This window comes from Hordeum vulgare, chromosome 5H (genome assembly GCF_904849725.1).
Source record: "Hordeum vulgare subsp. vulgare chromosome 5H, MorexV3_pseudomolecules_assembly, whole genome shotgun sequence".
NCBI classification, from domain to species: Eukaryota; Viridiplantae; Streptophyta; class Magnoliopsida; order Poales; family Poaceae; genus Hordeum; species Hordeum vulgare.
Window position 1 is genome coordinate 229,576,138 of NC_058522.1, and position 23,512 is coordinate 229,599,649.

A 23,512-nucleotide genomic window follows, 5' to 3' on the forward strand; every position below is an offset into this window, starting at 1 on the left:
ACCTCCGCGTTCAACACACGTGCAGCCCGGTGAAGTCTCCCGCACCTTGATCCAGCAAGGAGGAGGGAGAGGTTAGGGAAGATCTCCGACAGCATGACGACGTGGTGTCGATGGAGAGACGAGGTCTCCCGGCAGGGCTTCGACAAGCACCGTGGGAGAGGAGGAAGAAGAGGGACATGGTTGCGCTGAGGGAGAGATGGAAAACCGTGTCTCCAATGGCCAAACCCCCCACTATATATAGGGGGAAGGGAGGGTGGCGCCCCCTTTAGGGTTTCCCCCTTGAGGGGGGCGGCAGCCCTAGATGGGGAAAGGGGTGGCGGCGAGGAGGGGAGGGGGTGGCGCACCCCCTGGTGGGCTTTAGGCCCACCTGCGCTAGGGTCCCCCCCTCCCCCTCTTAGGCGCCATGGGCTGGGTGTGGTGTGGGGGCGCACCAGCCCACCGAGGGGCTGGTTCCCTCTCACACTTGGCCCATGTAGCCTTCTGGGGCTGGTGGCCTCTCCCGGTGGGCCTCTGAAACCCTTCCGGTGGTGCCCGAAACATTTCTGGCATCCAAACCCATCCATCCTATATATCAATCTTTACCTTCGGACCATTCCGGAGCTCCTCGTGATGTCCGGAATCTCATTCGGGACTTATAACAACCTTCGGTAACCTCGTATAACAATTCCCTATAACCCTAGCGTCATCGAGCCTTAAGTGTGTAGACCCTACTGGTTCGGGAGGCATGCAGACATGACCGAGACACCTCTCCGGCCAATAACCATCAGCAGAGTCTTGATACCCATGGTGGCTCCCACATGTTCCACGATGATCTCATCAGATGAACCACGATGTCAAGGATTCAATCAATCCCGTATACAATTCCCTTTGTTTGTCGGTATAGAACTTGCCCGAGATTCGATCATCGGTATACCTATACCTTGATCAATCTCGTTACTGGTAAGTCTCTTTACTCGTTCTGTAGCACGTCATCTTGTGGCTAACTCCTCAGTCACATTGAGCTCATGATGATGTTCTACCGAGTGGGCCTAGAGATACCTCTCCGTCACACGGAGTGACAAATCCCGATCTCGATTCGTACCAACCCAACAGACACTTTCGGAGATACCCGTAGTGCAACTTTATAGTCATCCAGTTATGTTGTGACGTTTGATACACCCAAAGCACTCCTACGGTATCTAGGAGTTGCACAATCTCACGGTCGAAGGAAAAGACACTTGACATTAGAAAAAGCTTTAGCATATGAACAACACGATCTAGTGCTATGCTTAGGATTGGGTCTTGTCCATCACATCATTCTCCCAATGATGTGATCCTGTTATCAATGACATCTAATGTCCATGATTGGGAAACCATGTTCATCTATTGATCAATGAGCTAGCCAACTAGAAGCTTGCTAGGGACACATTATGATCTATTTATTCACACATGTATCACTGTTTTCTGTTAATACAATTATAGCATGAACAATAAACAATTATCATGAACAAGGAAATATGATAATAACCATTTTATTATTGCCTCTAGGGCATATTTCCAACAGTCTCCCACTTGCACTAGAGTCAATAATCTAGTTACATTGTGATGTATCAAATGCCCATAGCATTGTGGTGTTGATCATGTTTTGCTCGAGAGAGAGGTTTAGTCAACGGGTCTGCAATATTCAGATCCATGTGTACTTTAGAAATATCTATTACTCCTTTGTGGACCTGGTCCTGGATGGAGTTGTAGCAGCGTTGGATGTGCTTGGTCTTCCGGTGAAATCTTGGCTCCTTGGCTATGGCAATGGCTCCAATGTTATCACACAAGAGTGTCATCGGACCTGACGCGCTTGGAACCATTCCAAGGTCAGTGATGAACTCCTTCATCCAGATCCCTTCATGAGCCGCTTCCGAAGCAGCTATGTACTCCGCTTCACATGTAGATGTTGCCACGACGTCTTGCTTGCTGCTGCACCAGCTCACTGCCCACCATTCAAAACATACAGGTATCCGGTTTGTGACTTAGAGTCATCCGGATCTGTGTCGAAGCTAGCATCGGCGTAACCCTTTACGACGAGCTCTTCGTCACCTCCATAAACGAGAAACATCTCCTTAGTCCTTTTCAGGTACTTCAGGATATTCTTGATCGTTGTCCAGTGTTCCATACAGGGATCACTTTGGTACCTCCCTACCAAACTTATGGCAAGGTTTATATCAGGTCTGGAACACAACATGGCATACATTAGAGAGCCCACGGCTGAAGCGTAGGGGACAGTACTCATCTTCTCTCTGTCTGCTGTCGTGGTCGGTGACTGAGTCTTACTCAATCTCATACCTTGCAAAATTGGTAAGAACCCCTTCTTTGAGTTTTCCATATTGAACTTCTTCAATATCTTGTCAAGGTATGTACTTTGTGAAAGACCTATGAGGCGTCTCGATCTATCTCTATAGATCTCGATGCCTAATATGTATGCAGCTTCTCCAAGGTCCTTCATTGAAAAACTCTTGTTCAAGTAGGCTTTTATGCTCTCCAATAACTCTATATTATTCCCCATCAATAGTATGTCATCCACATATAGTATGAGGAAAGCTACAGAGCTCCCACTCACTTTCTTGTACAGACAGGCTTCTCCATAAACCTGTATGAACCCAAACGCTTTAATCACCTCATTAAAACGAATGTTCCAACTCCGAGATGCTTGCACCAGCCCGTAGATGGAGCGCTCGAGCTTGTACCTTGTTAGCACTCTTAGGATCGACAAAACCTTCTGGTTGCATCATATACAACTCTTCCTTAAGATACCCGTTAAGGAACGCTGTTTTGACGTCCATTTTCCAAATTTCATAATCATGAAAAACGATAATTGCTAACATGATTCGGACTGACTTCAGCTTTGCTATGGGAGAGAAAGTCTCATCGTAGTCAACTCCTTGAATTTGTTGAAAACCCTTTGCGACAGGTCGAGCTTTGTAAACGGTCACATTACCGTTTGCGTCAGTCTTCTTCTTGAAGATCCATTTATTTTCTATAGCTCGTAGATCATCGGGCAAGTCCACCAAAGTCCATACTTTGTTCTCATACATGGATCCTATCTCGGATTTCATAGCCTCAAGCCATTTGTTGTAATCCGGGCCCGCCATTGCTTCTTCATAGTTCGAAGGTTCACCGTTGTCTAACAACATGATTTCCATCACAGGGTTGCCGTACCACTCTGGTGCGGAACGTACCCTTGTGGACCTTCGTGGTTCAGTAGCAACTTGCTCCGAAGCTTCATGATCATCATCATTAACTTCCTCTTCAGCTGGTGTAGGCGCCACAGGAACAATTTCCCGCGCTGCGCTACTCTCCGAATCGAGAGGGGGTACAATTACCTCATCAAGTTCTACTTTCCTCCCACTTACTTCTTTCGAGAGAAACTCTTTCTCTAAAAAGGATCCGTTCTTGGCAACAAAGGTTTTACCTTCGGATCTAAGATAGAAGGTATAGCCAATACTTTCCTTAGGCTATCCTATGAATACACATTTCTCCGCTTTGGGTTCGAGCTTTTCTCGTTGAAGTTTCTTCACATAAGCATTGCAGCCCCAAACTTTTAGAAACGACAGCTTAGGTTTCTTGCCAAACCATAATTCACATGGTGTCGTCTCAACGGATTTAGACGATGCCCTATTTAAAGTGAATGCTGCAGTTTCCAATGTGTATCCCCAAAATGATAGAGGTAAGTCGCTAAGAGACATTATAGATCTTACCATATCCAATAAAGTGCGATTACGACGTTCAGACACTCTGTTACGTTGCGGTGTGCCAGGCGGCGTCAGTTGTGAAACAATTCCACACTTCCTTAGGTGTGTGCCAAACTCGTGACTCAAATATTCTCCTCCACGATCAGATCGTAGATACTTTATTTTTTTGTCAAGTTGATTCTCAACCTCACTCTGAAATTCCTTGAACTTTTCAAACATCTCAGATTTGTGCTTCATCAAGTAGATATACCCATACCTACTCAAATCATCAGTGAGAGTGAGAACATAACGATAGCCACCGCGAGCTTCAACGTTCATTGGACCACACACATCAGTATGTATTATTTCCAATAAGTCGGTTGCTCTCTCCATTATTCCTGAGAATGGAGTCTTAGTCATCTTGCCCATGAGGCACGGTTCACATGTGTCAAATGATTCAAGGTCAAGAGACTCTAATAGTCCATCAGTATGGAGATTCTTCATGCGCTTAACACCGATATGACCAAGGCGGCGGTGCCACAAGTATGTGGGACTATCATTATCAATTTTACATCTTGTAGTACTCACACTATGAATATGTGTAACATCACGATCGAGATTCATCAAGAATAAACCATTCACCAGCGGAGCATGTCCATAAAACATATCACTCATATAAATAGAACAACCATTATTCTCTAACTTAAATGAGTATCCGTCTCGCATTAAGCAAGACCCTGATACAATATTCATGCTCAAAGTTGGTACTAAATAACAATTATTAAGGTTTAAAACTAATCCCGATGGTAGATGTAGAGGCAGCGTGCCGACGGCGATCACATCGACCTTGGAGCCATTCCCGACGCGCATCGTCACCTCGTCCTTGGCCAGTCTCTGTTTATTCCGCAGTTCCTGCTTTGAGTTGCAAATGTGAGAAACAACACCGGTATCAAATACCAGGAGCTACTACGAGCGCTAGTATGGTACACATCAATAACATGTATATCATATATACCTTTAACGTTGTCGACCTTCTTGTCCGCTAAGTACTTGGGGCAGTTCCGCTTCCAGTGACCTTTTCCCTTGCAGTAGAAGCACTCAGTCTCAGGCTTGGGTCCATTCTTTTTCTTCTTTCCTGTATCTGGCCTACCGGGCGCGGCAGCGGCTTTGCCGTCTTTCTTACCCTTGCCCTTCTTGAAACTGGTGGTCTTGTTGACCATCAACACTTGATGCTCTTTCTTGATTTCTACTTCTGCAGATTTCAACATCGGGTACAACTCGTGAATGGTCTTCTCCATCCCTTGAATGTTGTAGTTCAACACAAAACCCTTGTAGCTTGGTGGGAGAGACTGGAGGATTCTATCAATTACAGCGTCATCCAAAAGTTCGACTCCAAACGAAATCAGACGACCGTGTAACCCAGACATTCTTAGTATATGCTCACTGACATAACTGTTCTCCTCCATCTTACACCTAAAAAACTTATCGGAGACTTCATAGCTCTCGACACGGGCATGAGCTTAAAAAACTAGTTTCAGCTCCTGGAACATCTCATATGCTCCATGTTGGTCAAAACACCTTTGGAGCGCCGTTTCCAAACTGTATAACATGCCACAGCTAACCAGAGAGTAGTCATCACTCCGCGTCTGCCACACGTTCTGAATGTCTTGGATCGCTGCGGGAGCAGGAGGGTCACCTAGTGGCGCATTAAGGACATAAGCCTTTTTAGCCGCTTCGAGGATGAGCTTCAAGTTGCGGACCCAGTCCACATAGTTGCTACCATCATCTTTCAGCTTGTTTTTCTCTAGGAACGCGTTGAAATTGATGTTGACAGGTGCGTCGGCCATTGGATCTACAATATTTGTAAAGACAACTTTTAGACTGAGTTCATGATAATTTAGTTCATTTAATCAGATTAAGTATGAACTCCCACTTAAATCGACATCCCTCTAGTCATTTAAGTGATACATGATCCATGTCGACTAACCCGTGTCCGATCATCACGTGAGACGAACTAGTCGTCATGGTGAGCAACTTCATGCTGATCATATTCAACCATACGACTCATGTTCGACCTTTCGGTCTCTTGTATTCGAGGTCATGTTTGTACATGCTAAGCTCGTCGAGTCAACCTAAGTGTTTCGCGTGTGTAAATCTGACTTACACCCATTGTATGCAAACGTTAGAATCTATCACACCCGATCATCACGTGGTGCTTCGAGACAACGATCCTTCGCAACGGTGCACACTTAGGGGAATACGTTCTCGAAATTTTATGGGGGATCATCTTATTATGCTACTGTCGTTCTAAGCAATAAGATGAAAAACATGATAAACATCACATGCAATCATATAGTGACATTATATGGCCATTATCATCTTTGCTCCTTCGATCTCCATCTTCGGGCATCGCATGATCATCATTGTCACCGGCGTGACACCATGATCTCCATCATCGTGTTTCCGTGAAGTCGTCACGCCAACTACTACTACTACTATAACTAACCCGTTAGCAAAAAAGTAAAAGTAGTAAACACATGGCGTTGCATCTCATACAATAAATTAAGACAACTCCTATGACTCCTGTCGGTTGTCATACTCATCGACATGCAAGTCGTGAATCCTATTTACAAGAACATGGTCATGCCATACATTACACATGTAACATCACAACTTTGGCCATATCACATCACATGTCATAGCCTGCAAAAACAAGTTAGACGTCCTCTAATTGTTGTTGCAAGTTTTACGTGGCTGGTTTGGGTTTTAGCAAGAACGCCTTCTTACCTACGTGACAGCCACAACGATGATATGCCAAAGCTATTTACCCTTCATAAGGACCATTTTCATCAAATCCGATCCGACTAGAGTGGAAGAGACACACACCCGCTAGCCACCTTATGCACCTAGTGCATGTTAGCCGGTTGAACCAGTCTCACGTAAGCGTACGTGTAAGGTCGATCCGGGCCGCTTCATCCCACAATGACGTCGGAAAAGAATAAGACTAGTAGCAGCAAGCAATTGACAAATCAGCGCCCACAACCTTTTGTGTTCTACTCGTGCATGGAATCTACGCATAGAAAACCTGGCTCGGATGCCACTAATGGGTAACGTAGCATAAATTCAAAATTTTCCTACGCCATATTCATATCTTCCTATGGAGAGACCAGCAACGAGAGAGGGAAGAGTGCATCTTCATACCTTTGAAGATCACTAAGCGAAAGCGTTGCTAGAACGCGGTTGATGGAGTCGTACTCGCGGCGATTCAGATCGCGGTGTGATTCCGATCTAGTGCCGAACCACGGCACCTCTGCGTTCAACACACGTGCAGCCCGATGACGTCTCCTGCACCTTGATCCAGCAAGGAGGAGGAAGAGGTTGGGGAAGATCTCCAGCAGCACGATGGCGTGGTGTCGATGGAGAGACAAGGTCTCCCGGCAAGGCTTCGCCAAGCACCGTGGGAGAGGAGGAAGAAGAGGGACAGGGCTGCGCCGAGGGAGAGATGGAAAACCGTGTCTCCAATGGCCAAAAACCCCGCTATATATAGGGGGAAGGGAGGGTGGCGCCCCCTTCAGGGTTTCCCCCTTGAGGGGGGGCGGCAGCCCTAGATGGGGAAATGGGTGGCGACGAGGAGGGGAGGAGGGGGTGGCGCACCCCTTGGTGGGCCTTACGCCCACCTGCGCTAGGGTCCCCCCTTCCCCCTCTTAGGCGCCATGGGTTGGGTGTGAGGGGCGCACCAGCCCACCCAGGGGCTGGTTCCCTCTCACACTTGGCCCATGTAGCCTCCTGGGGCTGGTGGCCTCTCCCGATGGGCCTCCGAAACCCTTCGGTGGTCCCGACACTTTGCCGGTGGTGCCCGAAACATTTCCGGCGTCCAAACTCATCCATCTTATATATCAATCTTTACCTCCGGACCATTCCGGAGCTCCTCGTGACGTTTGGGATCTCATCTGGGACTCCAAACAACCTTCGGTAACATCCAGTATGGGTAGAGAAAGCGGTTGTGTCGATCACCAATGGACAATGGTAGGCGTGACACAAAGTCAAATGAACGGCCACACTGTGAAATAAGAATATTGTCTTCTCTCTTACTCATTTCATTGACTAAGTGACAAAGTAGGGAAATCTACTCTCATTGTAAACAATAACAAACAACTTGAAAAATGTAATTTTGAAGAGTCTAATAGAAGGAGACGGACAACAATGTAATTTAACAAGGTCACACTGAATATTTTGGGCAGCCGACACCACTACAGTGAGCATTGTGCGAATTATGTCCAACAAAAAAATAAGACTGAACTGCTACATGCACTTGTGTGTGACCTAACTCAGCATTGATATGACTTTTCACATGGTTAAGGCCTGAAAATGAGAATCAATAACTGAAGAGGTTCTTAGTTGGGATAGTTCATCCCTGAAAAGGTTGTAACCCCTCTTCATTGCTTTACTACCTAAATCATTTTTTATTAGATCTCCCAACTCTATACATGCATTAGTTACCTCGCACTTTGTGATTATGGAGAGATTAACAAGATAATGTCGGTGTATAGTGTACTCTTGGGAGTCCTTGGCATCCATGGGCGCCCCAAAAAAGCTGCATATATTAAAGAAAAATGATGCGAGCAAAACTAAAATGATAACATCAATTAGATAATATACATGGACAAACTATATCAATAAAAACAAAGAATCTATGAGTAAAGAATAATGTGGAATGCTGCTAGGGGAACGTGGAACAAAGAAGTTCCGCAAGCCTCTTCAGTGTATTCCTTGAAAAGTAATACGAAACAACTAATATAAACATATAGTGAAAGCCAAGGAAGCAAAGCCATGAAAAGAAGCATGGTCAGCCTGTCCGGACACTGGTGGTGAAGAAGGTATCCCCCATGGACCGTGCTTCATCCTGGTATCTTATACTCCAGTCAACATCATATAAAATCACAGTTGGCAAATGTAGTAAACATACCAATTTCTTTCAAAATAGAAATTCCCTTTCATGGTGTACATTTGAAACTAGATTTAGAAGTAGGCATACACCGACTAACTTCACCTCTTGAGTTTTGAAATATATTAAATGTTGTACAAACAGAACCCATGAGATTAAACATTTGCAAATTTTTCTTGCACCAAAATTGCACTTACCAAGTCCCCATAGCATCACCCTCCAAGGTAACAAAAAAGTAATTGATATGTTAGCACACAACCACAAAATTTACAAAACTGAAAATAATGCACAACTTAACAAGTTGGCCTCATTAGCAGATAATCTTCATCCAAAATAACACCAACTTCATTTATCTTATACCGGTGATGCTGGAGCTAAGAGGCTGAATTCGTCAAGGCCGTTGGAATAGAAATCCTTGCTCTTGACCGATCTTCATGGAGAATACAATTATGATTACTGGCAGGATGATTTTGTTCCTTGTAGGTTGCAGTAACATCTTTACATATCTCCCTAAAGGAACATATTTAATGGGAATAATTGAGCAGAAATATACAATCCTATATACACTACACTAAGAAGGACGAGCAGTTAGTATTTGGTTCATCTAATCCATTTTGACGTACTAAATCCAATGGTCTTGAGAACCTGGCAACCCGTGCAAGTGTACCATATGCCCATATGTGCAAGCTCCAACTCGTTGAGAAGGTATTAGTATAATGAGGAAGCAGTGTTAGGGCCTGTTCGGAAGCCCTCCGCTCCGTAACCCCACTCCCGGAGTTGGTGGAGCAGCACTTAAAAATCGTGAAGCCGGGAAAAGGATGCTCCACAAATCCTCAGATTTCACGGAGTTGGAGTATCGCCGAACAGCTCCTTAGTATTGTGGAAAGTTTAAAAGTACCTAGGAAAACTGAAAGAAAATTATTCAAACGCACTTCAACTCGTGTCGTCGACATGTCCACAAAAACTGTAGCAAAGTTCCTCGTGCTAGGACAGATGCAGTATCTAGCCTCATGTCTTCTTTCAAGGAAGTTATATGACAAATACTTAAATAATTGGAAATTCACGCACCACAACTATTGCATAGAATCCAAGATCTGTCGGCAAAATAAGCAAATACAGCTACTGGAAATCTTGTTAAAACAAAAAAAAAACGCACTTATACAAACAATTGAACATATGCTCAAATAGAAGTGTTCGATTCAGAAATTCCTTGCGCGTTCATGGGATCGATGTGGCTCCCAACTCGGACATGGATACATGTAGGTGTATGTTCTCATCAGGACTTGGGGGGATCAGATCAGATTAGTTTCGTCTACTCCATCCAGCGCAAGAATTTCTAGATTTACTTCTTGTGGAACTTGTGATCAGCTCAGATCAATTGATCGACCATGGTTGTCGTCCTCGATGAGGCGTACCTGAGTTCGATGGCGGAGGTCCCGGAGCTATTGATGGCGGTCCACGAGGCACTGGCGGCGCCGGACATGGCGATCCATGTCCCGAACAGGCATCCACGACCGGGGCCGAGGGTCCCCTCCTGTTGGCCACGACCGAGGATCGTGACGGAGGGAGGTTGTAGAGCAGAGGGACGCCATTCACGGGAGGGAGGGAAATGAGTGGGGGTGTGGCCGAGCGGATAGGGATCCTGGAGGGGTTCGATCAGTCCTAGCCAAACGGGCCGGGCCGGCCTACGTGCCCAGCCTTCCGGCCCAGTCACGACACGGAAGCTATACGGACCGGCTCGTGGGCACGCCAGGCCCGCTAGCCTATTAGTTTTTTATTTACTAGCGAAATAACCCGTGCGTTGCCATGGAAGAAAGAAAAAACATAATCTTCAATGACGATCACCACATTATGTTCACATATCATCGTTTGATTTAGAAATTTTATGTACAAATGCAAAAAAATGTTTCTTCTTTTAAATTTACTAGTTTAATGCCCGTGCGTTGCCACGGGATAATATATGCTAGCTACATGGGTAAAATGATAGATCTTTTTAATAACACATATGTCATGTTTCCAGTTTACTCTCGCTAAATATTGACAACTACCAAGCACGCAGTCCTTCCTCGCAATGGGACATCTCCTTCTCCATCAGGCCGTTAGAGGACAAGTTAAGTGTCTTACTATCATCTCAATCTACCATGACAAAAAACATACTAAATAATAATATCTCCATTGTACACCCTCCGTCAACTAATTTATGATGTTTTGAATATTTAAATATAGACTACATAATGACTGAAATGAATGAGAAAGACACATTCTAGAACGTGTCTATATACAAGTCGGAAAAGAGTTAGAACATCCGATATATTTGTGAACAGAGGGAGTACTAAATAAAATTAAAAGCATGGAAGCAAAACCGGAAATAATTGTTGAAAAGGAAGCAAACATTCAGATCTATAATTTGATTGTAATATTTACAAGATAAATGAAATCCATGTTAGAACTAAATTGTAATGTGCTCCGAACGAAAACAAACATGTATAAGAGAAAGGGGCAACCACATTTAGCTTGTACAGTATCTTGAGCTTTTACACCCCCAACCCACTTCTCGTCAACAGTGCATGAGAGACATCTCTTCCTCTCACATCAATTGCATCTTGTTCAAACTCCAATCCTCATGGTCCAATCTTTCGATGCCTCAGACACCAGATTTGAAGCTCTGAGGTGGGGAAGATGTTGGTTTGGGCACCATTGCCTCCTTTATCCTAGGGCAAACAGAGTGGCCAGATGTTGATGTGAGAAAGAAAATTCACCAGTGGGAATAACAGGCACCCCAACGCTACATCCCAATGCCATCTGCCCTTTAATTTGAACTCAAACCAGCCTGGAGGAAGGGGACGGAATCTACCAAGGCACTGGTGAAGGATAGCAATCCTAGCAAGGCCTTGAGTTATGTCCGTCACCAGGCTATATAATGCTTGTCCTCTGTGTGTCAGTGTTTCCTTGCTAAAGCCAGCAGCATGAGCCAAGAATGGCACTATCCAGGAACCCACAAGCCAAAATGTCGCAATCCACAAAAACATGACTTGTATTCATAAAATATAACTGGGTACCATTAATATCAAATTCATGTAAAGTGCAAAGAGATCATTATATTCAAATCAACATTCCCTGTTTAACTGACATCTTTAGAAAGACAACCAATAACCAACAGGAATAGTCATCCATTCCTTTCTATTATATATGTACATAATATGCTACACATGCATCATAACTTATTTTTCTTTAAGGGGGCATATTTTTATACCCAGCCTGTTTGGAGTGGCCCCTGTGTTATGATTGTGACTTTAATCCCACATTAGAATTAGAAGCCTAAAGGTGAGTGACACGATAATGTAATTCTTCTTCTGTCGTCCCCATCCCTGTTAGCCCTTTAACAAGAGGAAGCGACAAAATTCTAAGTGAGGTGATATGCATGAATAACATGTCCCACACAGGAGCTGAGTTGGGGACGACACAAAAAAATAAAAAAAGAACATTATGGTAATGCAGAGTACCTTGTTATAACTTATAAGATCTCCTACAGAGTAAGAAAATCATAGGTGGACACATAAGGGCAATATTAATATCTGTCTAGTGTCTCATATCATATTCGAAATAAAGTATCAACATGGGTTTGACATCTTATATATCAGATTCACATTTGATATGTCTATGTCCATATAGAGAAAATCTAACGGAACAGGGACGAATTACGTTATGAGAAAAACAACAACTGGCCCTACATCCCGTAGGATATCCAGAAGATATCTGCTGAATTAGTAAAATGGATATCCGATAAGACCAAAACTTAATAGAATGAGTAGAGAACTAACCTGGGCAATTGTTTGTCCAGTCCAAGGTACCGCCCAGCGCCCATTCCAAAATCTGAATATTGTTTCCTGTAGATTTTCCTTTATCTGTGACATATATTCAGAATTCTCATTGATTCACATGACAAAGTCGAAGTCTTAAAAATGAAAACGAGTAGCAGTTGATATCTGCTCCCTCCGTTTCGAATTATAAGACGTTCTAATTTTTTTTCTAAATCGGGTGTATACATATGTGTTTTAGTGTGTTTGTTCGCTCATTTCAGTCCGTATATAGTCCATATTGAAATATCCTAAACGTCCTATAATTAGGAACAGAGGTATTAGCAAATTAGACACAAGTGGGAATAACAGGCACCCCAACGTTTAGGATATATCTCACTTCAACATGAGCCTAAAACACATGGGCTCCTCGTACATCGATAATCAATGCCGGCCAGTTTGGTTGATAGTAATGCCACCATGGCCCTACAAAAATATGGACAAAGTAACATTAAAATATTATCTTTTTTGTGAAAAAGGAGAATGTAGCATTAAAACGGAGTGGAGAAACACATTATGCAGTGATGAACAAGACTTTTCCTTAAGTGGAACAACAGAAAAAAAAATCAGTGAAATGGAAACCAATGAATGACTATCTAACAGTTAATTTACTTCTGTACTAATTGATAAGCATATTGTCTAGTTAATGGGTGCAAATGACTTGCTGACATCAAAGCTGGCAAAATCTTAAACAACTACATGCCATTTTAGTCTTAAACAAAACAAAGAAAGCAGATGTGTGACTGTAAGGTATGCATTCATTACCCAGCTCATTATGAACTTGCAACCAAATATATGGTTCAGTAGGATGTTCATAAGATTTGTCAATATGTTAGAGCTAACTATTCTGTGCATCAAGCTATGCATATACAGCAATAAAAAACATTCCTTTTGTGCATAAGAAGTTAAGCCAATGATGTATCTCATAGTACTTACTATGTAAATTAGGAACTACTTGATATACTGTATGCACAAGATGCCATCAATTTCAGAATAAAAAAATAGAGTGCATTGTAGCACGTCCTTGCATCTGAACCAATCTGATATCAGAAGTACTTACTATGTAAATTAGAAACTACTTGATATATTGTATGCACAAGATGCCATCAATTTCAGAATAAAAAATAGAGTGCATTGTAGCACGTCCTTGCATCTGAACCAATCTGATATCAGAAAAAGGCATGCTAATTTATTTATGGGCGACATATGAATGAGAAGGGAAAACATTTGGGGACAGTTTTCGCTAGTTCATTCTATAATCAACGCATAGTTTATTTATTATGTCCAGTGATCTCATTTTGGAAGGGCTTGGGAGTTTCTATAAAAATCTTGCACACATGCTTTGATTTTCGCTTCCAATTTGGTTGGAAACTAATAACTTTGGCCATCTGCAATAGAAACGGTAGTGCAGATCATGAACTTTTTAGTCCATGTCCTTTACCTCATAGTGAAAAAGGTATACTACAGTAAAAATTGTTGTCATTTTTTGTTAGTATAATCTTGAAATTTTTAACTGTTTGGTATGGCTGCTCAGTACTATCAAACTGTATTCATGCAGAAACATACCATCTACATTTACTTAATAGGGGTAAAATTAGTGGCAAAGTTACTTTTGCATCCGAGAGAACTCCCACTTAAACGGTATTAGTCCCGTGAGGTCAGTGGAACTGAAGAGTGCAATATCCAAATGGGGGATGAACTGAAGTGTTCATGCGCACGTACCTCCCAATGAAGGTAATGAACACTGCTCACCTTCGTTGTGGAAGAACGACAACTCAAGATGCATCGGCAACAAGATAACCTCTTAATCTGAGATAGATTTAGATAGAAACTCAGTGACTTTTTCTTGAATGCAAAGGGTTACTTAAAGTTGCTTAATCTGAAGAACAAAAGAAAGCGGACTGACACATGTTGCAGTTTTAGGAATAGTAGAACGGACTACTTGAGAAAAAATAACGAATGCCCAAAACTTAATTAGGTGCAACAAGAGAATCTAAGTGTGCACTAATTAAGGGATGAAATACCCAATGCATCTGCTCCAAGTGAGAAAAATTGCTTTTCTTGATTACAGACTACTATAGCTTATATTTTGATGAAAGCCAGAAAAATGATTTTTGTCATACCAAAAAAATCAATGCTCATATACCTGAACCTCACATCGATCCTGGAGCCATGCCCTGCTCTCCTAGTTCCTCCCGAAGTCCAAAATTATCGCAGATCAAAACAACTCCACCTCGACGGCGTTATTGTGATTCCCAGTGGTCTCTTCAACCGCTGACCATTAACGACCAAAATTAAATCAGTGAGGAGCAGGGATGGGGAAGAAGTCACATGAGCATGATAACCCATCATCTTATCACGTGCTTTTCAAGCCCGCATGGAAACCGGTGATGTTGCCACCATGTACGTCCAGCTTCGCCATCCAACACCAGATATCACCAGGTGTCTCTGCACACAAAACAAGACCAAGATCAATACAACACACCACATGCCTGGGAAATTCGGAACAAGCAAATCTAATTCAAACAGAAAAGAACAAGGGGCATCTTATTCTAACAATTCTCAAACAACTCATAATTTTGAAAACAGGCAAACATATACCTCTCCCGATGCGGCCATCTCGGCCATGGTGGATCTGGCTGCCGCCCCGCTAACTTGCTCGAATCCATCTAGGTGATGGAGAGGAGGGTGTCGGTGGCGGCCATGGCCGAATCCCGGAGGATGGGAGCAGATGGTGATGTATCGAGGATGAGGAGGCGAGGACATATATTAGACATGTAATTGTTCTCCATTTACAGAAATTTTGCCTTTAGCTTTTGGGTTCATAGCAAATTATTTCTGTAGCAGAATGACACAAATTTCCTGTAGCATAATATTTAACTCTGCCTTAACTTGTCAACTAATTGTCGTACATTTTTCTTCTTCTTACAATTCATATGTAATCTTTTTTTTTTGACTCTGCATTATGCTTTTGGCAAATCCTGAACAGGAGAGGGGCTCCAAGAAGTTGTGATCGTTTGCCCCAAAAGTTGTCGTTAAACAAAGAAAATGACAGAAGTTGTGGTTTTCTAAAAATCTTTTTGTGCAGTTAAATGGATTTTTTAAGTAGGACTATAATCTTCCTTTATTGTGCTAGGAACCTGAGATCATATTGCCCAACAGTTGTCGCAAAGCCCATCTCAGATCGTCTGTCATGTCGTGGGCGACGAACCAACTAATAGGTAAAAAATGCATGATCACCTGTTCAGGTCCTCCTTAATGTTGTTCGACATGGTTAAATCTGGATTTTGGTCGGCAGATCTGTATTCTTTTATTTCTTCTTGGATGATGATTGGGTCATAAGAGATTGTATATGTATATTTAAGTTCAATATGGCTAGACTTACTCATTGGTTCTTCAGTATTATTAGTCAAAAAGATTTTTGATAGATGAACATACAACTATCGGTTTTGGTCCGTAACTAAGGTGTAGGATCATCGATGGGGCGGCAGCAAGGGACGTTCATGGAGCGGCATAACTGGGATTTAATCTAACTGGGACCAAGATGAGCATGCAAACCTGAATGGGGTGATGCCGCTCTCGAACCTGGTAGAGATGCATGCATGGCATTACTCATCAGAGAACCACCGCATGCAAAGTATCGGGTTAACACCCAAGGCCCCCACGTTGACAAGAAAAATCAAGCCCATATTGGCTAATTAGGCGTTGCCGGTTAATTAGCAATTAAATGAATCAAAAAAAAAGAGGAGGGCTGCCAGATCGAATCGAACCGGAGCACGGGTGAGATCCGGAGGAGGGGATGATCTGAACTGAACACGAGGAGGCGGGGAGGGAGCAGGATGCGGCTGGGTAAATACCTTGGTCGCGTCCGTCGTCGTCGTGGGAGGAGGAGACCGTGGATCCCGGCGACGGCGAGGGGCCCACTGCGATGGCGGCGACGCGGCCCACCTCAGCGCGCGTCGACTGCTTGCCCTCCCCGCCACTGCCGTCTCCCTGCTCCGTGGCGGGCGTGCCGGGCGAAGGCGAACGAGCTGGGGGAGAAATCGGAGGAAACGTATCAGAATGAGGAACCGAGACGCGGATGCTGCTCGCAGAACCCCCGACCCTGATGCGTGACAAAGTTCCGACGGACAAGGAGGCGGCGCCGGGTCTCGGGGGAGACGTCATCCTTCGATGGAGAAGGATGCATCGGGGTGGTTGCGAGGGAGGGGGTGGGGGAGAGAGATCTGGCGATGGAGACCGACGGGGAAAGCGGAGGACGTGCAGGTCATTTCGGTTTTTCACTCGCCTCGAAGGTGGGATTTTTTTTCTGCGCTTTTTTTGTTAGGGGATGGGTAAGACGAGGTGGGATCGCTGGGAGGTCGAACCATAAGCGAGGTTGAACCATCACGACGGCACATCCTGCTTTAATAGTAGAGATTCACAAGTTGAAGCAATATTTACATTTTCAAAAAATATATATCATGGTTGTCAAATATCTTGGTAACTCACAGATTTATTCTGAATTTCAAGATTTTTTTTTAGAAAACATACAATAATAATCCAGGCGATGGACCCGACTCTGTTTAATGCAGTCTCCTCTGCGTCAGCGATGACATCCAGAAAGGCGCGCAGCTTGCGCTTGAGCACCCTGTGCTGCTCGCTCCTCCATCACCTTGTACTTCTCGAGCAGGTGGCTGGACACCTTCTGCTTCACAATGGACAGCAGCGGCCGAACCACTATGGTGGCCACGAGCTCTGCCATCAGACTGCTCAGAGCTCGTAGCTGCACACGCAGAACCACTCATAGGGCGGAGGAGATAATGATGGTGTGAGCAAGCTAGATCCTTGCTGCTGAACCTGGAGAAGGGGCTGGGAACCAAAGCTGAAGTCCAGCCATTTACTGCATGTTTGTGTGGATCAATTGGTTGTGACGAATAAGAATAGAGGAAACAAAGCATACCTGGTGTTGTCGACGGCAAGCAGGACCAAAACGGTTGTGACATCCAAGACGGTGAACCTCAACCACAACACCAGCGTTCTCCTTCACAATAGTTAATGACCAAAACTTCAGAGTCTGCTAGGTGAGGCATAAAGATATATTACGATTTACAACACATAATTAGCAAATGGCCAAATGTTCCAACTAAGAGCAGTGAAGACACTTGATTCAGAGGATGTGAGAGATCCAGCAGAGCAGACTAAGAAAGACAACAAATACTTACCAGGACGAAGGGATGCCATCATGCACCTCCATCGCCTTGTACTGGTCCAGGCTTCACAATGGACTGGCCACCAGCTCTGCTATTGGAATGCTCAGAGCTCGTGACACATGCACAACACAAGGAAACACTATTGCAGTCCAGTGTGGAAAAGAAAGTAGTGGAGTGAGTAGATGCTTGCTTATGAGGAAAAATGGAAGCCAATGCGAGTATTGACTTTCTGGGGAACAAGTGGGAGCGTTTGGTTGCTTCCATCGATCATTACAAATATAAATTCTTGGTTGTGCAAGTTAAAAAAATGTTGGTTGTGCAAGTTCAAAAAAGAAAATGTTGGTTGTGCTTAATAAAATACCTCTATGGAGAAGTAGAGCGGGATCTACACTTCTTCAGCTAAAATGCAAGTCAACTGTCCAATCTTGCAATAGCTCAGCACCGGGTACTACTTTTAGACTGCACAATCAACTGAGTTTAAAATAAAATTATTCACTCCAGCTGACAACACCTCTGCAGGGCATTGTTAATTTTTGTGTTGATGCATAATAACAGGGACACCTAACTGAACCTTCTGACATCAATAAATTTTCTGGTTGATATAAAAAGAAAATAAATCAAATATATTTTTCGAGAAGATAAAGGATAACTGAATTCTCGCCTTAGTAGAGAAAGAATAATTAGATTAAGGATAGTTGGATGAGAAATATGCTTAGAACAATTTCATCAGTTTAAAAGGGAGCACATACATATAGACACAAAATCAGCAAATGTGCTACATGAACACCAACAAATAAGTGATAATAATACTCAGACCGGCAAAGCCATATTTTGCAGAAATTAGGTGTAACAAGTGGGTTGGTCATAGACTCAAAGTTATTCAAATTTGTGTAAAGATTCATAGATCAAGTGTCAACAACTCTAAATTTCGTAAATCTTCTCATTAAAGCAGCCCTACTGCCTTAAAAAAAGTGCAAGTACACATGCAGATCATGAGGGCATTGGTTGATGGGTAATGGGTTGGCCAGTAAAAATTCCATGTGCTCGTAACAAAACCATCTTTCCTGCCTTGAAGCCTAAGAAAGAATATGTATGCTGAGTACTTCGAGCGACAAATTTATTGATCCCCAATTTTTACTGATGCCCATGTGAAAAAATGGATCTGAAAAATAATAAAAAGAGCACATACCTTGGTGGCAGCTATTGCGGCCTACGAATCGAACAAACAGGTCCCAAATTTGCAGTTTACTGAAAGATAAGAAAGGACAACACCGCAATAAACACCTGAGTAGAGAATGACCAAAATGGAGCGCTCCATTTTCCTACATGACATTACTTTCTAGAAATGTCACAGGGTGCTTTTATAAAGACAACTACCATATGGGAGACCTGTTAAGAGTACAAAATAACATCTATTACCTTTAGGGTGTTTGGAGAACAGAGTTCACAACCATATGCATTTGATTGTACACCTAGCATTGATGATAGGAACTCGTCCTTGGGGTTCTAAATCAATTCCAAGAGGAAAGGCTTGTGCTTCAGCTCAAATCTCTAGTAGCTAGACGCTTTTCTGCAAGCACAAAGAGAAATAAGACAAACATATAAATAAATGTGTTCTTGTTCTCAAAAGGATGTGTGCGATAGCTACCGTACCTGATGCTCTAGTTTAGTTGGATCGAAAGTTCCCGCTATGAGGAAACAACTAATGATAAGGATGTTCACAGGGTCATGTCATTGCTTAGAAAGACTACTATCACAAAACATTGTTTTGTGCATATAAAGGTCTTTGTCTGAGTCAGCAACGGCCAACACAATTTGTGACATTGTATGATCAAGTTATCTGCTTCCTCGCGAATTTCCTGGTCATCTCATCTAGCTTTACATGCATACCATGCCTAATGCAAACCTGAAAAACACGAGGAAATGATCAAGGGAGAGGTCAAATTATGAGGGCCTGGCAGAATCGAGCTCGTTGGCTCGACAACCTTGGTCTTTGGAGACATCTCCACTATAGCAATGACCAGCCGCAAACATTACTAATTATCTAACACTGCCCAAAATAATTGCACTACAAAAGCAATCTTTACACTACAACTTATAAAGACTATAGCTCTCATCTCCTCTGTTTAGAGACATAGCTTACCACACTTATTTTTTTGTCATTCCATCTTCGTCCAGGCAGCCTTCCTGATTGAATAGGAGATTCCATCTCATTGGACTTGGTGTGCAGTGAGGCTGCCAAAGAACAAGAAAGAAATCAGTATAATGAGTTGAAAAATTAATGCACTCAATGACAATACACGACAATATTCAATTATGTCTCTAATCAGCTCTTGGGACTGTGAATTTTTATACATAGGCATAGAGGATGATCTAGAGATAGGGGTTGATACTTATGGCTATTAGTAGTACTCTTACACCACCGCGAACCCCGACGGGCACCCGCTATACGGCGCGTGCGCCGCAGCCTCCGCGGCGTCCTTCAGGCGCCCCTCTAGGTCGCCGACGGCTGATGTATGCCAAGACCTGCCATGCTCTGGCCCGTCTCGGCGTTCACCAGCCCGCCGGTGCGGTCCACCCGGTAGGCCAGCTCGTCCTTGTTGGCGGCGTCGATGTACACCGTGCAGTTCTCGTCGATCTCCTCCTGGATCAGCATCTTGGACAGCTGTGTCACCACCTGCTTATCGATCCACCTCCGGATCGGCCGAGCGCCATACACCTGCAACAATGTGGAACAAATTCAGAGTCAGCGTCCGAGCCCAAAGAAGGTGAAGAAATTCAGATTGTTGTCACGTACTGGATCGTAGGCTAGAGACAGGATGACGTCCAGCGCGGCGTCGGTGACGGCCAGGGCGACGCCCCGCTTGGCCAGCCGGACGGCCACGTCCTTCATCTACAGGCGAGCGACCTTCCTCAGCTGCTCGTGGAACAGCGGGTCGAACACCACAATCTCGTCCAGCCGGTTCAGCAGCTCTGGCCTGAAGTGCCTCCTCACCTGCACACATAAGCCACACGAAGTTCAGTATCAGAATACAGATTACAGAGATAGTTTTGGTGGTTCTGGAATCGAAAACGAACTAATCCATACATACCTCCTGCATGACGAGGTCGCGGGCGACCTTCATGGAGTTCTTGCCCACCATCCCGGCGAGGAGGTGCTCGGCGCCGAGGTTGAAGTCCACAGTCATGCCTTGCCCGTCGGTCAGCCGGTCGTCGTCGAGCACCTGGAGGAGCGTGTTGAACACGGCCACGTGCGCCTTCTCCACCTCGTCGAACAGGATAACGCTGTATGGCCTCCTCCTCAACTGCTCCATCAGCTGCCCGCCCTCCTCGTGTCCAACATACCTGCATTCAGAGAAACAATTTAATCAGCACCCAACAAATTCAGTCTTTGTTTACCCTCACAATTGCAGATGGAGGGTGAAATGTGAATAAGTAGTATCACTTAACAACATGAATTTAGTATTCAGAATTATAAATTAAATCCTGTAAGCATCCAATTCAGTCTTTCTCTACAGCTAAAAAATCCAGGGATAAAACGTTGAGCTGAATCATCAGTGACTCGGTGTGCTTACCCAGGTGGTGCTCCGATGAGGCGAGCGACGGAGTGCTGCTCCATGTACTCGGACATGTCGATGCGGATGAGCAGGTTCTCGTCGTCGAACAGCTGCTCGGCGAGCGCCTTGGAAAATATCAAGCCTTATATGGCATGAGGGGAAATTTATGTTTCCCTCCGTCCCAACGCGCGGCCGCCGCCTCCCGCGGGCACGACCTGCTCTTCGCCCGCGCGCTCCTCTTCACCGCCACTCCCGCCTCCCCCACCCCCGATGCGCTCACGCTCGCCGAGCCCCTCCTGGCCGACCTCGACGCCTTCGTCGCCGCCATGGACGAGATCTCCGGCGGGGCCTTCCTCCGCGCAGTGCCGAGCGGCGCGGGGGCGTGTCTCACTCGCGGAGGCCCGGCGGGGAGGGAGAGGGCGAGGCGGCGAGGAGGGCCGGTGGGAAGGGAGAGGGTGCGGGGGTGGCGGCGGCACCGAGCGGCGCGGGGGCGTGTGCGGCGGCGGGGGGCTGCGCGAGAGGAGCGGTTCGCCCTCGGGGATGGGGTCGGGGAGTGCGGGGATGGGGGGATGCCGTCGTGGGTTCGCACGATTACGAGTACGAGGAGGGTGGGGGAGGAGCGAACGAGGGGTCGATTTTTTCTTTCTTGCGAGGTGGGATCGATCGAGGTTTTTTTTTCTTTCTTGTCTGGTTAATCGTTTGGTTTACGAAGGGATGAAAAAAATCGAGGGAACTGTTAGCGAGGTCGAACCATCCTGAAGGTTGAACCATCACGACGGCACATCCTGCTTTAATAGTAGAGATTTTAGACTGTTATTTGGGTTGTTTTTGTCCTGTTCAGCTGTATTTTGGACTGACTTAAACATATTGGGTTGTTTTTGGCCTATTAGGTTGTTTTTTATCCTATATATATAAAAATAAATAATAAATATGGTAAACGGGACGTGTCGTGCCGGCCCGCGTGCCCAGCCCTCAGATCCAGGCACGGCCCGAGGCGGGCTGCGTGTCTGGCACGACTCGATTAGCCCGTGGCGTGTCGGGCCCATGTGCTTGCGGGCCGGCCCAAAAAGCACGACCCGTTTGGCCAGCTTTGGGTTCGATTAGGTTTCACCGGCCTGCTTTTTTTCAAGGTTTTCTCCACCGGTTCTTACGAGGATAGAAAAAAAACTGGCGGGGAGGGTGGTGGGAAAACGTGGGATTAAGGGATGAAAATCAATAGAAATCAGGAATAATCGTCCATTCATTTAATTCAATATTGTTTTACTCTAACGGAAGACACGTGGAGCGGTTTGCCTCATCCGGACCCGTTACACACACTCCACACCCTTTCCCTCCCTAAAAAAGTCTATACCCGTACCCTCCTAAGAGCATCTCTATCAGACCCCATAAACCGGTCAAACCCGTAAAAAAACGATCTGTTTAATATTTCGGTCGGAAAAACGTCATGAAGCAGACCCCGTAAAACTTGTTCGACCCTTAAACTTTTTAAGGGCCACGGTAAATCCATTCGCGAAAACCTTATATGTACAATTCCAAAGACAATATACAGTTCAATCCGTAAACCGGTCAAACCTCGGTGAAGCAGATGCGCCGCCGTGGAACTGGCCGGAATGTACCTCGAATTCATCGGAATCCGTCGCCGCACGCGTGAAGAAGCCCTACACGCCAGAATTTGCCGCCGCCGGCCCAAATTGCGGCTGGTTCGACCTCCATCGCCGAGGCGAGGCCATCCACGGTAGGGCGGAGCAGGCCACTGGCGGCCCGAATTAGGGCGGGGCGGCACGAGAGAAGAGCGAGGGAGGGGTGGGGGAGCTGGCGCGACCATGTCAGGGGGCGTGCATGCGGCGACGGGCAGTGTCGGACTCAAATCGGGGACGGACGGGCGCGTCAACGAGCGCATGGTCGGGGCGTACGACGCACCGCTCCTCCACTGCATGCATGGCCCAGAACGGGTGGCGTAGTGACGAGACGGGGGCGAGGCGGGCGGCGCCGGAGCGAGCTGGGGTGTCAAGGCGAGGCACGCCGTGGCCGGAGACGGCTTGTCAAGACGAAAGGGAAAAAAATACGGTTTCATTTACGGGTAGATGTAATTTCACACCTAAAAAACAGTTTACGGTGGCCTTTATATGCGTTTTTAAGGATTAACCCGTGTGCTACCCTCGTCTTTCCCTACCCCACCCATCAGCCGAATGAATACCTGGCACCTCGTCTTTCATTTACGGGCACGCGCCGGTTTAATTTCGCGTCTTTTACTGGGCGG

At 45.2% G+C, this 23,512-nt stretch overlaps 2 protein-coding genes, 1 long non-coding RNA gene and 1 pseudogene across 6 annotated transcripts; all 4 read right to left on the bottom strand.

The window, feature by feature from the left end:
- Positions 1–7,907: 7,907 nt before the first annotated feature.
- Positions 7,908–10,262, bottom strand: LOC123395298. 2 transcript variants are annotated; one of them, XM_045090278.1, is made up of 2 exons: positions 10,062–10,262; positions 7,908–8,295 (listed from the first exon to the last, which is right to left on the bottom strand). In XM_045090278.1, the coding sequence occupies exons 1-2, from the start codon at positions 10,127–10,129 to the stop codon at positions 8,049–8,051; spliced, it is 315 nt and encodes a 104-aa protein (XP_044946213.1). In that variant the 5' UTR covers positions 10,130–10,262; the 3' UTR covers positions 7,908–8,048. The 2 variants fall into 2 exon arrangements, 1 of the variants encoding a protein (XP_044946213.1); XR_006609695.1 differs by lacking the exon at positions 7,908–8,295 and adding an exon at positions 8,734–9,553.
- A 766-nt stretch (positions 10,263–11,028) lies between these two features.
- On the bottom strand, positions 11,029–14,311 carry LOC123452900. Its single transcript, XR_006632668.1, has 3 exons — positions 12,844–14,311; positions 12,468–12,551; positions 11,029–11,357 (listed from the first exon to the last, which is right to left on the bottom strand). It is a non-coding gene; the product is annotated as an uncharacterized LOC123452900 (long non-coding RNA).
- A 339-nt stretch (positions 14,312–14,650) lies between these two features.
- On the bottom strand, positions 14,651–16,777 carry LOC123452898. 3 transcript variants are annotated; one of them, XM_045129632.1, is made up of 3 exons: positions 16,361–16,760; positions 14,868–14,951; positions 14,651–14,777 (listed from the first exon to the last, which is right to left on the bottom strand). In XM_045129632.1, exons 1-3 carry the CDS (start codon positions 16,668–16,670, stop codon positions 14,722–14,724), a joined length of 450 nt encoding a protein of 149 aa, XP_044985567.1. In that variant the 5' UTR covers positions 16,671–16,760; the 3' UTR covers positions 14,651–14,721. The 3 variants fall into 3 exon arrangements, 1 of the variants encoding a protein (XP_044985567.1); XR_006632667.1 differs by having other exon boundaries at positions 14,651–14,951; positions 16,062–16,777; XR_006632666.1 differs by having other exon boundaries at positions 14,651–14,951; positions 15,105–16,777.
- Positions 16,778–17,088: 311 nt separating this feature from the next.
- Positions 17,089–21,580, bottom strand: LOC123396534 (annotated as a pseudogene).
- Between the last annotated feature and the right edge of the window lie 1,932 nt (positions 21,581–23,512).

Coding starts and splice junctions, on each gene's coding strand:
- LOC123395298 (XM_045090278.1), bottom strand. CDS start 10,129: ATGTCCGGCGCCGCCAGTGCCTCGTGGACCGCCATCAATAGCTCCGGG. Junction 8,296..10,061: donor ACCTCCGCCATCGAACTCAG/GTACGCCTCATC, acceptor TAATATATGCAG/CTTTTTTGGGGCGCCCATGG.
- LOC123452898 (XM_045129632.1), bottom strand. CDS start 16,670: ATGACGTCTCCCCCGAGACCCGGCGCCGCCTCCTTGTCCGTCGGAACT. Junction 14,952..16,360: donor CGACGACGGACGCGACCAAG/GTATTTACCCAG, acceptor TTTTGTGTGCAG/AGACACCTGGTGATATCTGG. Junction 14,778..14,867: donor TTTCCATGCGGGCTTGAAAA/GCACGTGATAAG, acceptor GTTAATGGTCAG/CGGTTGAAGAGACCACTGGG.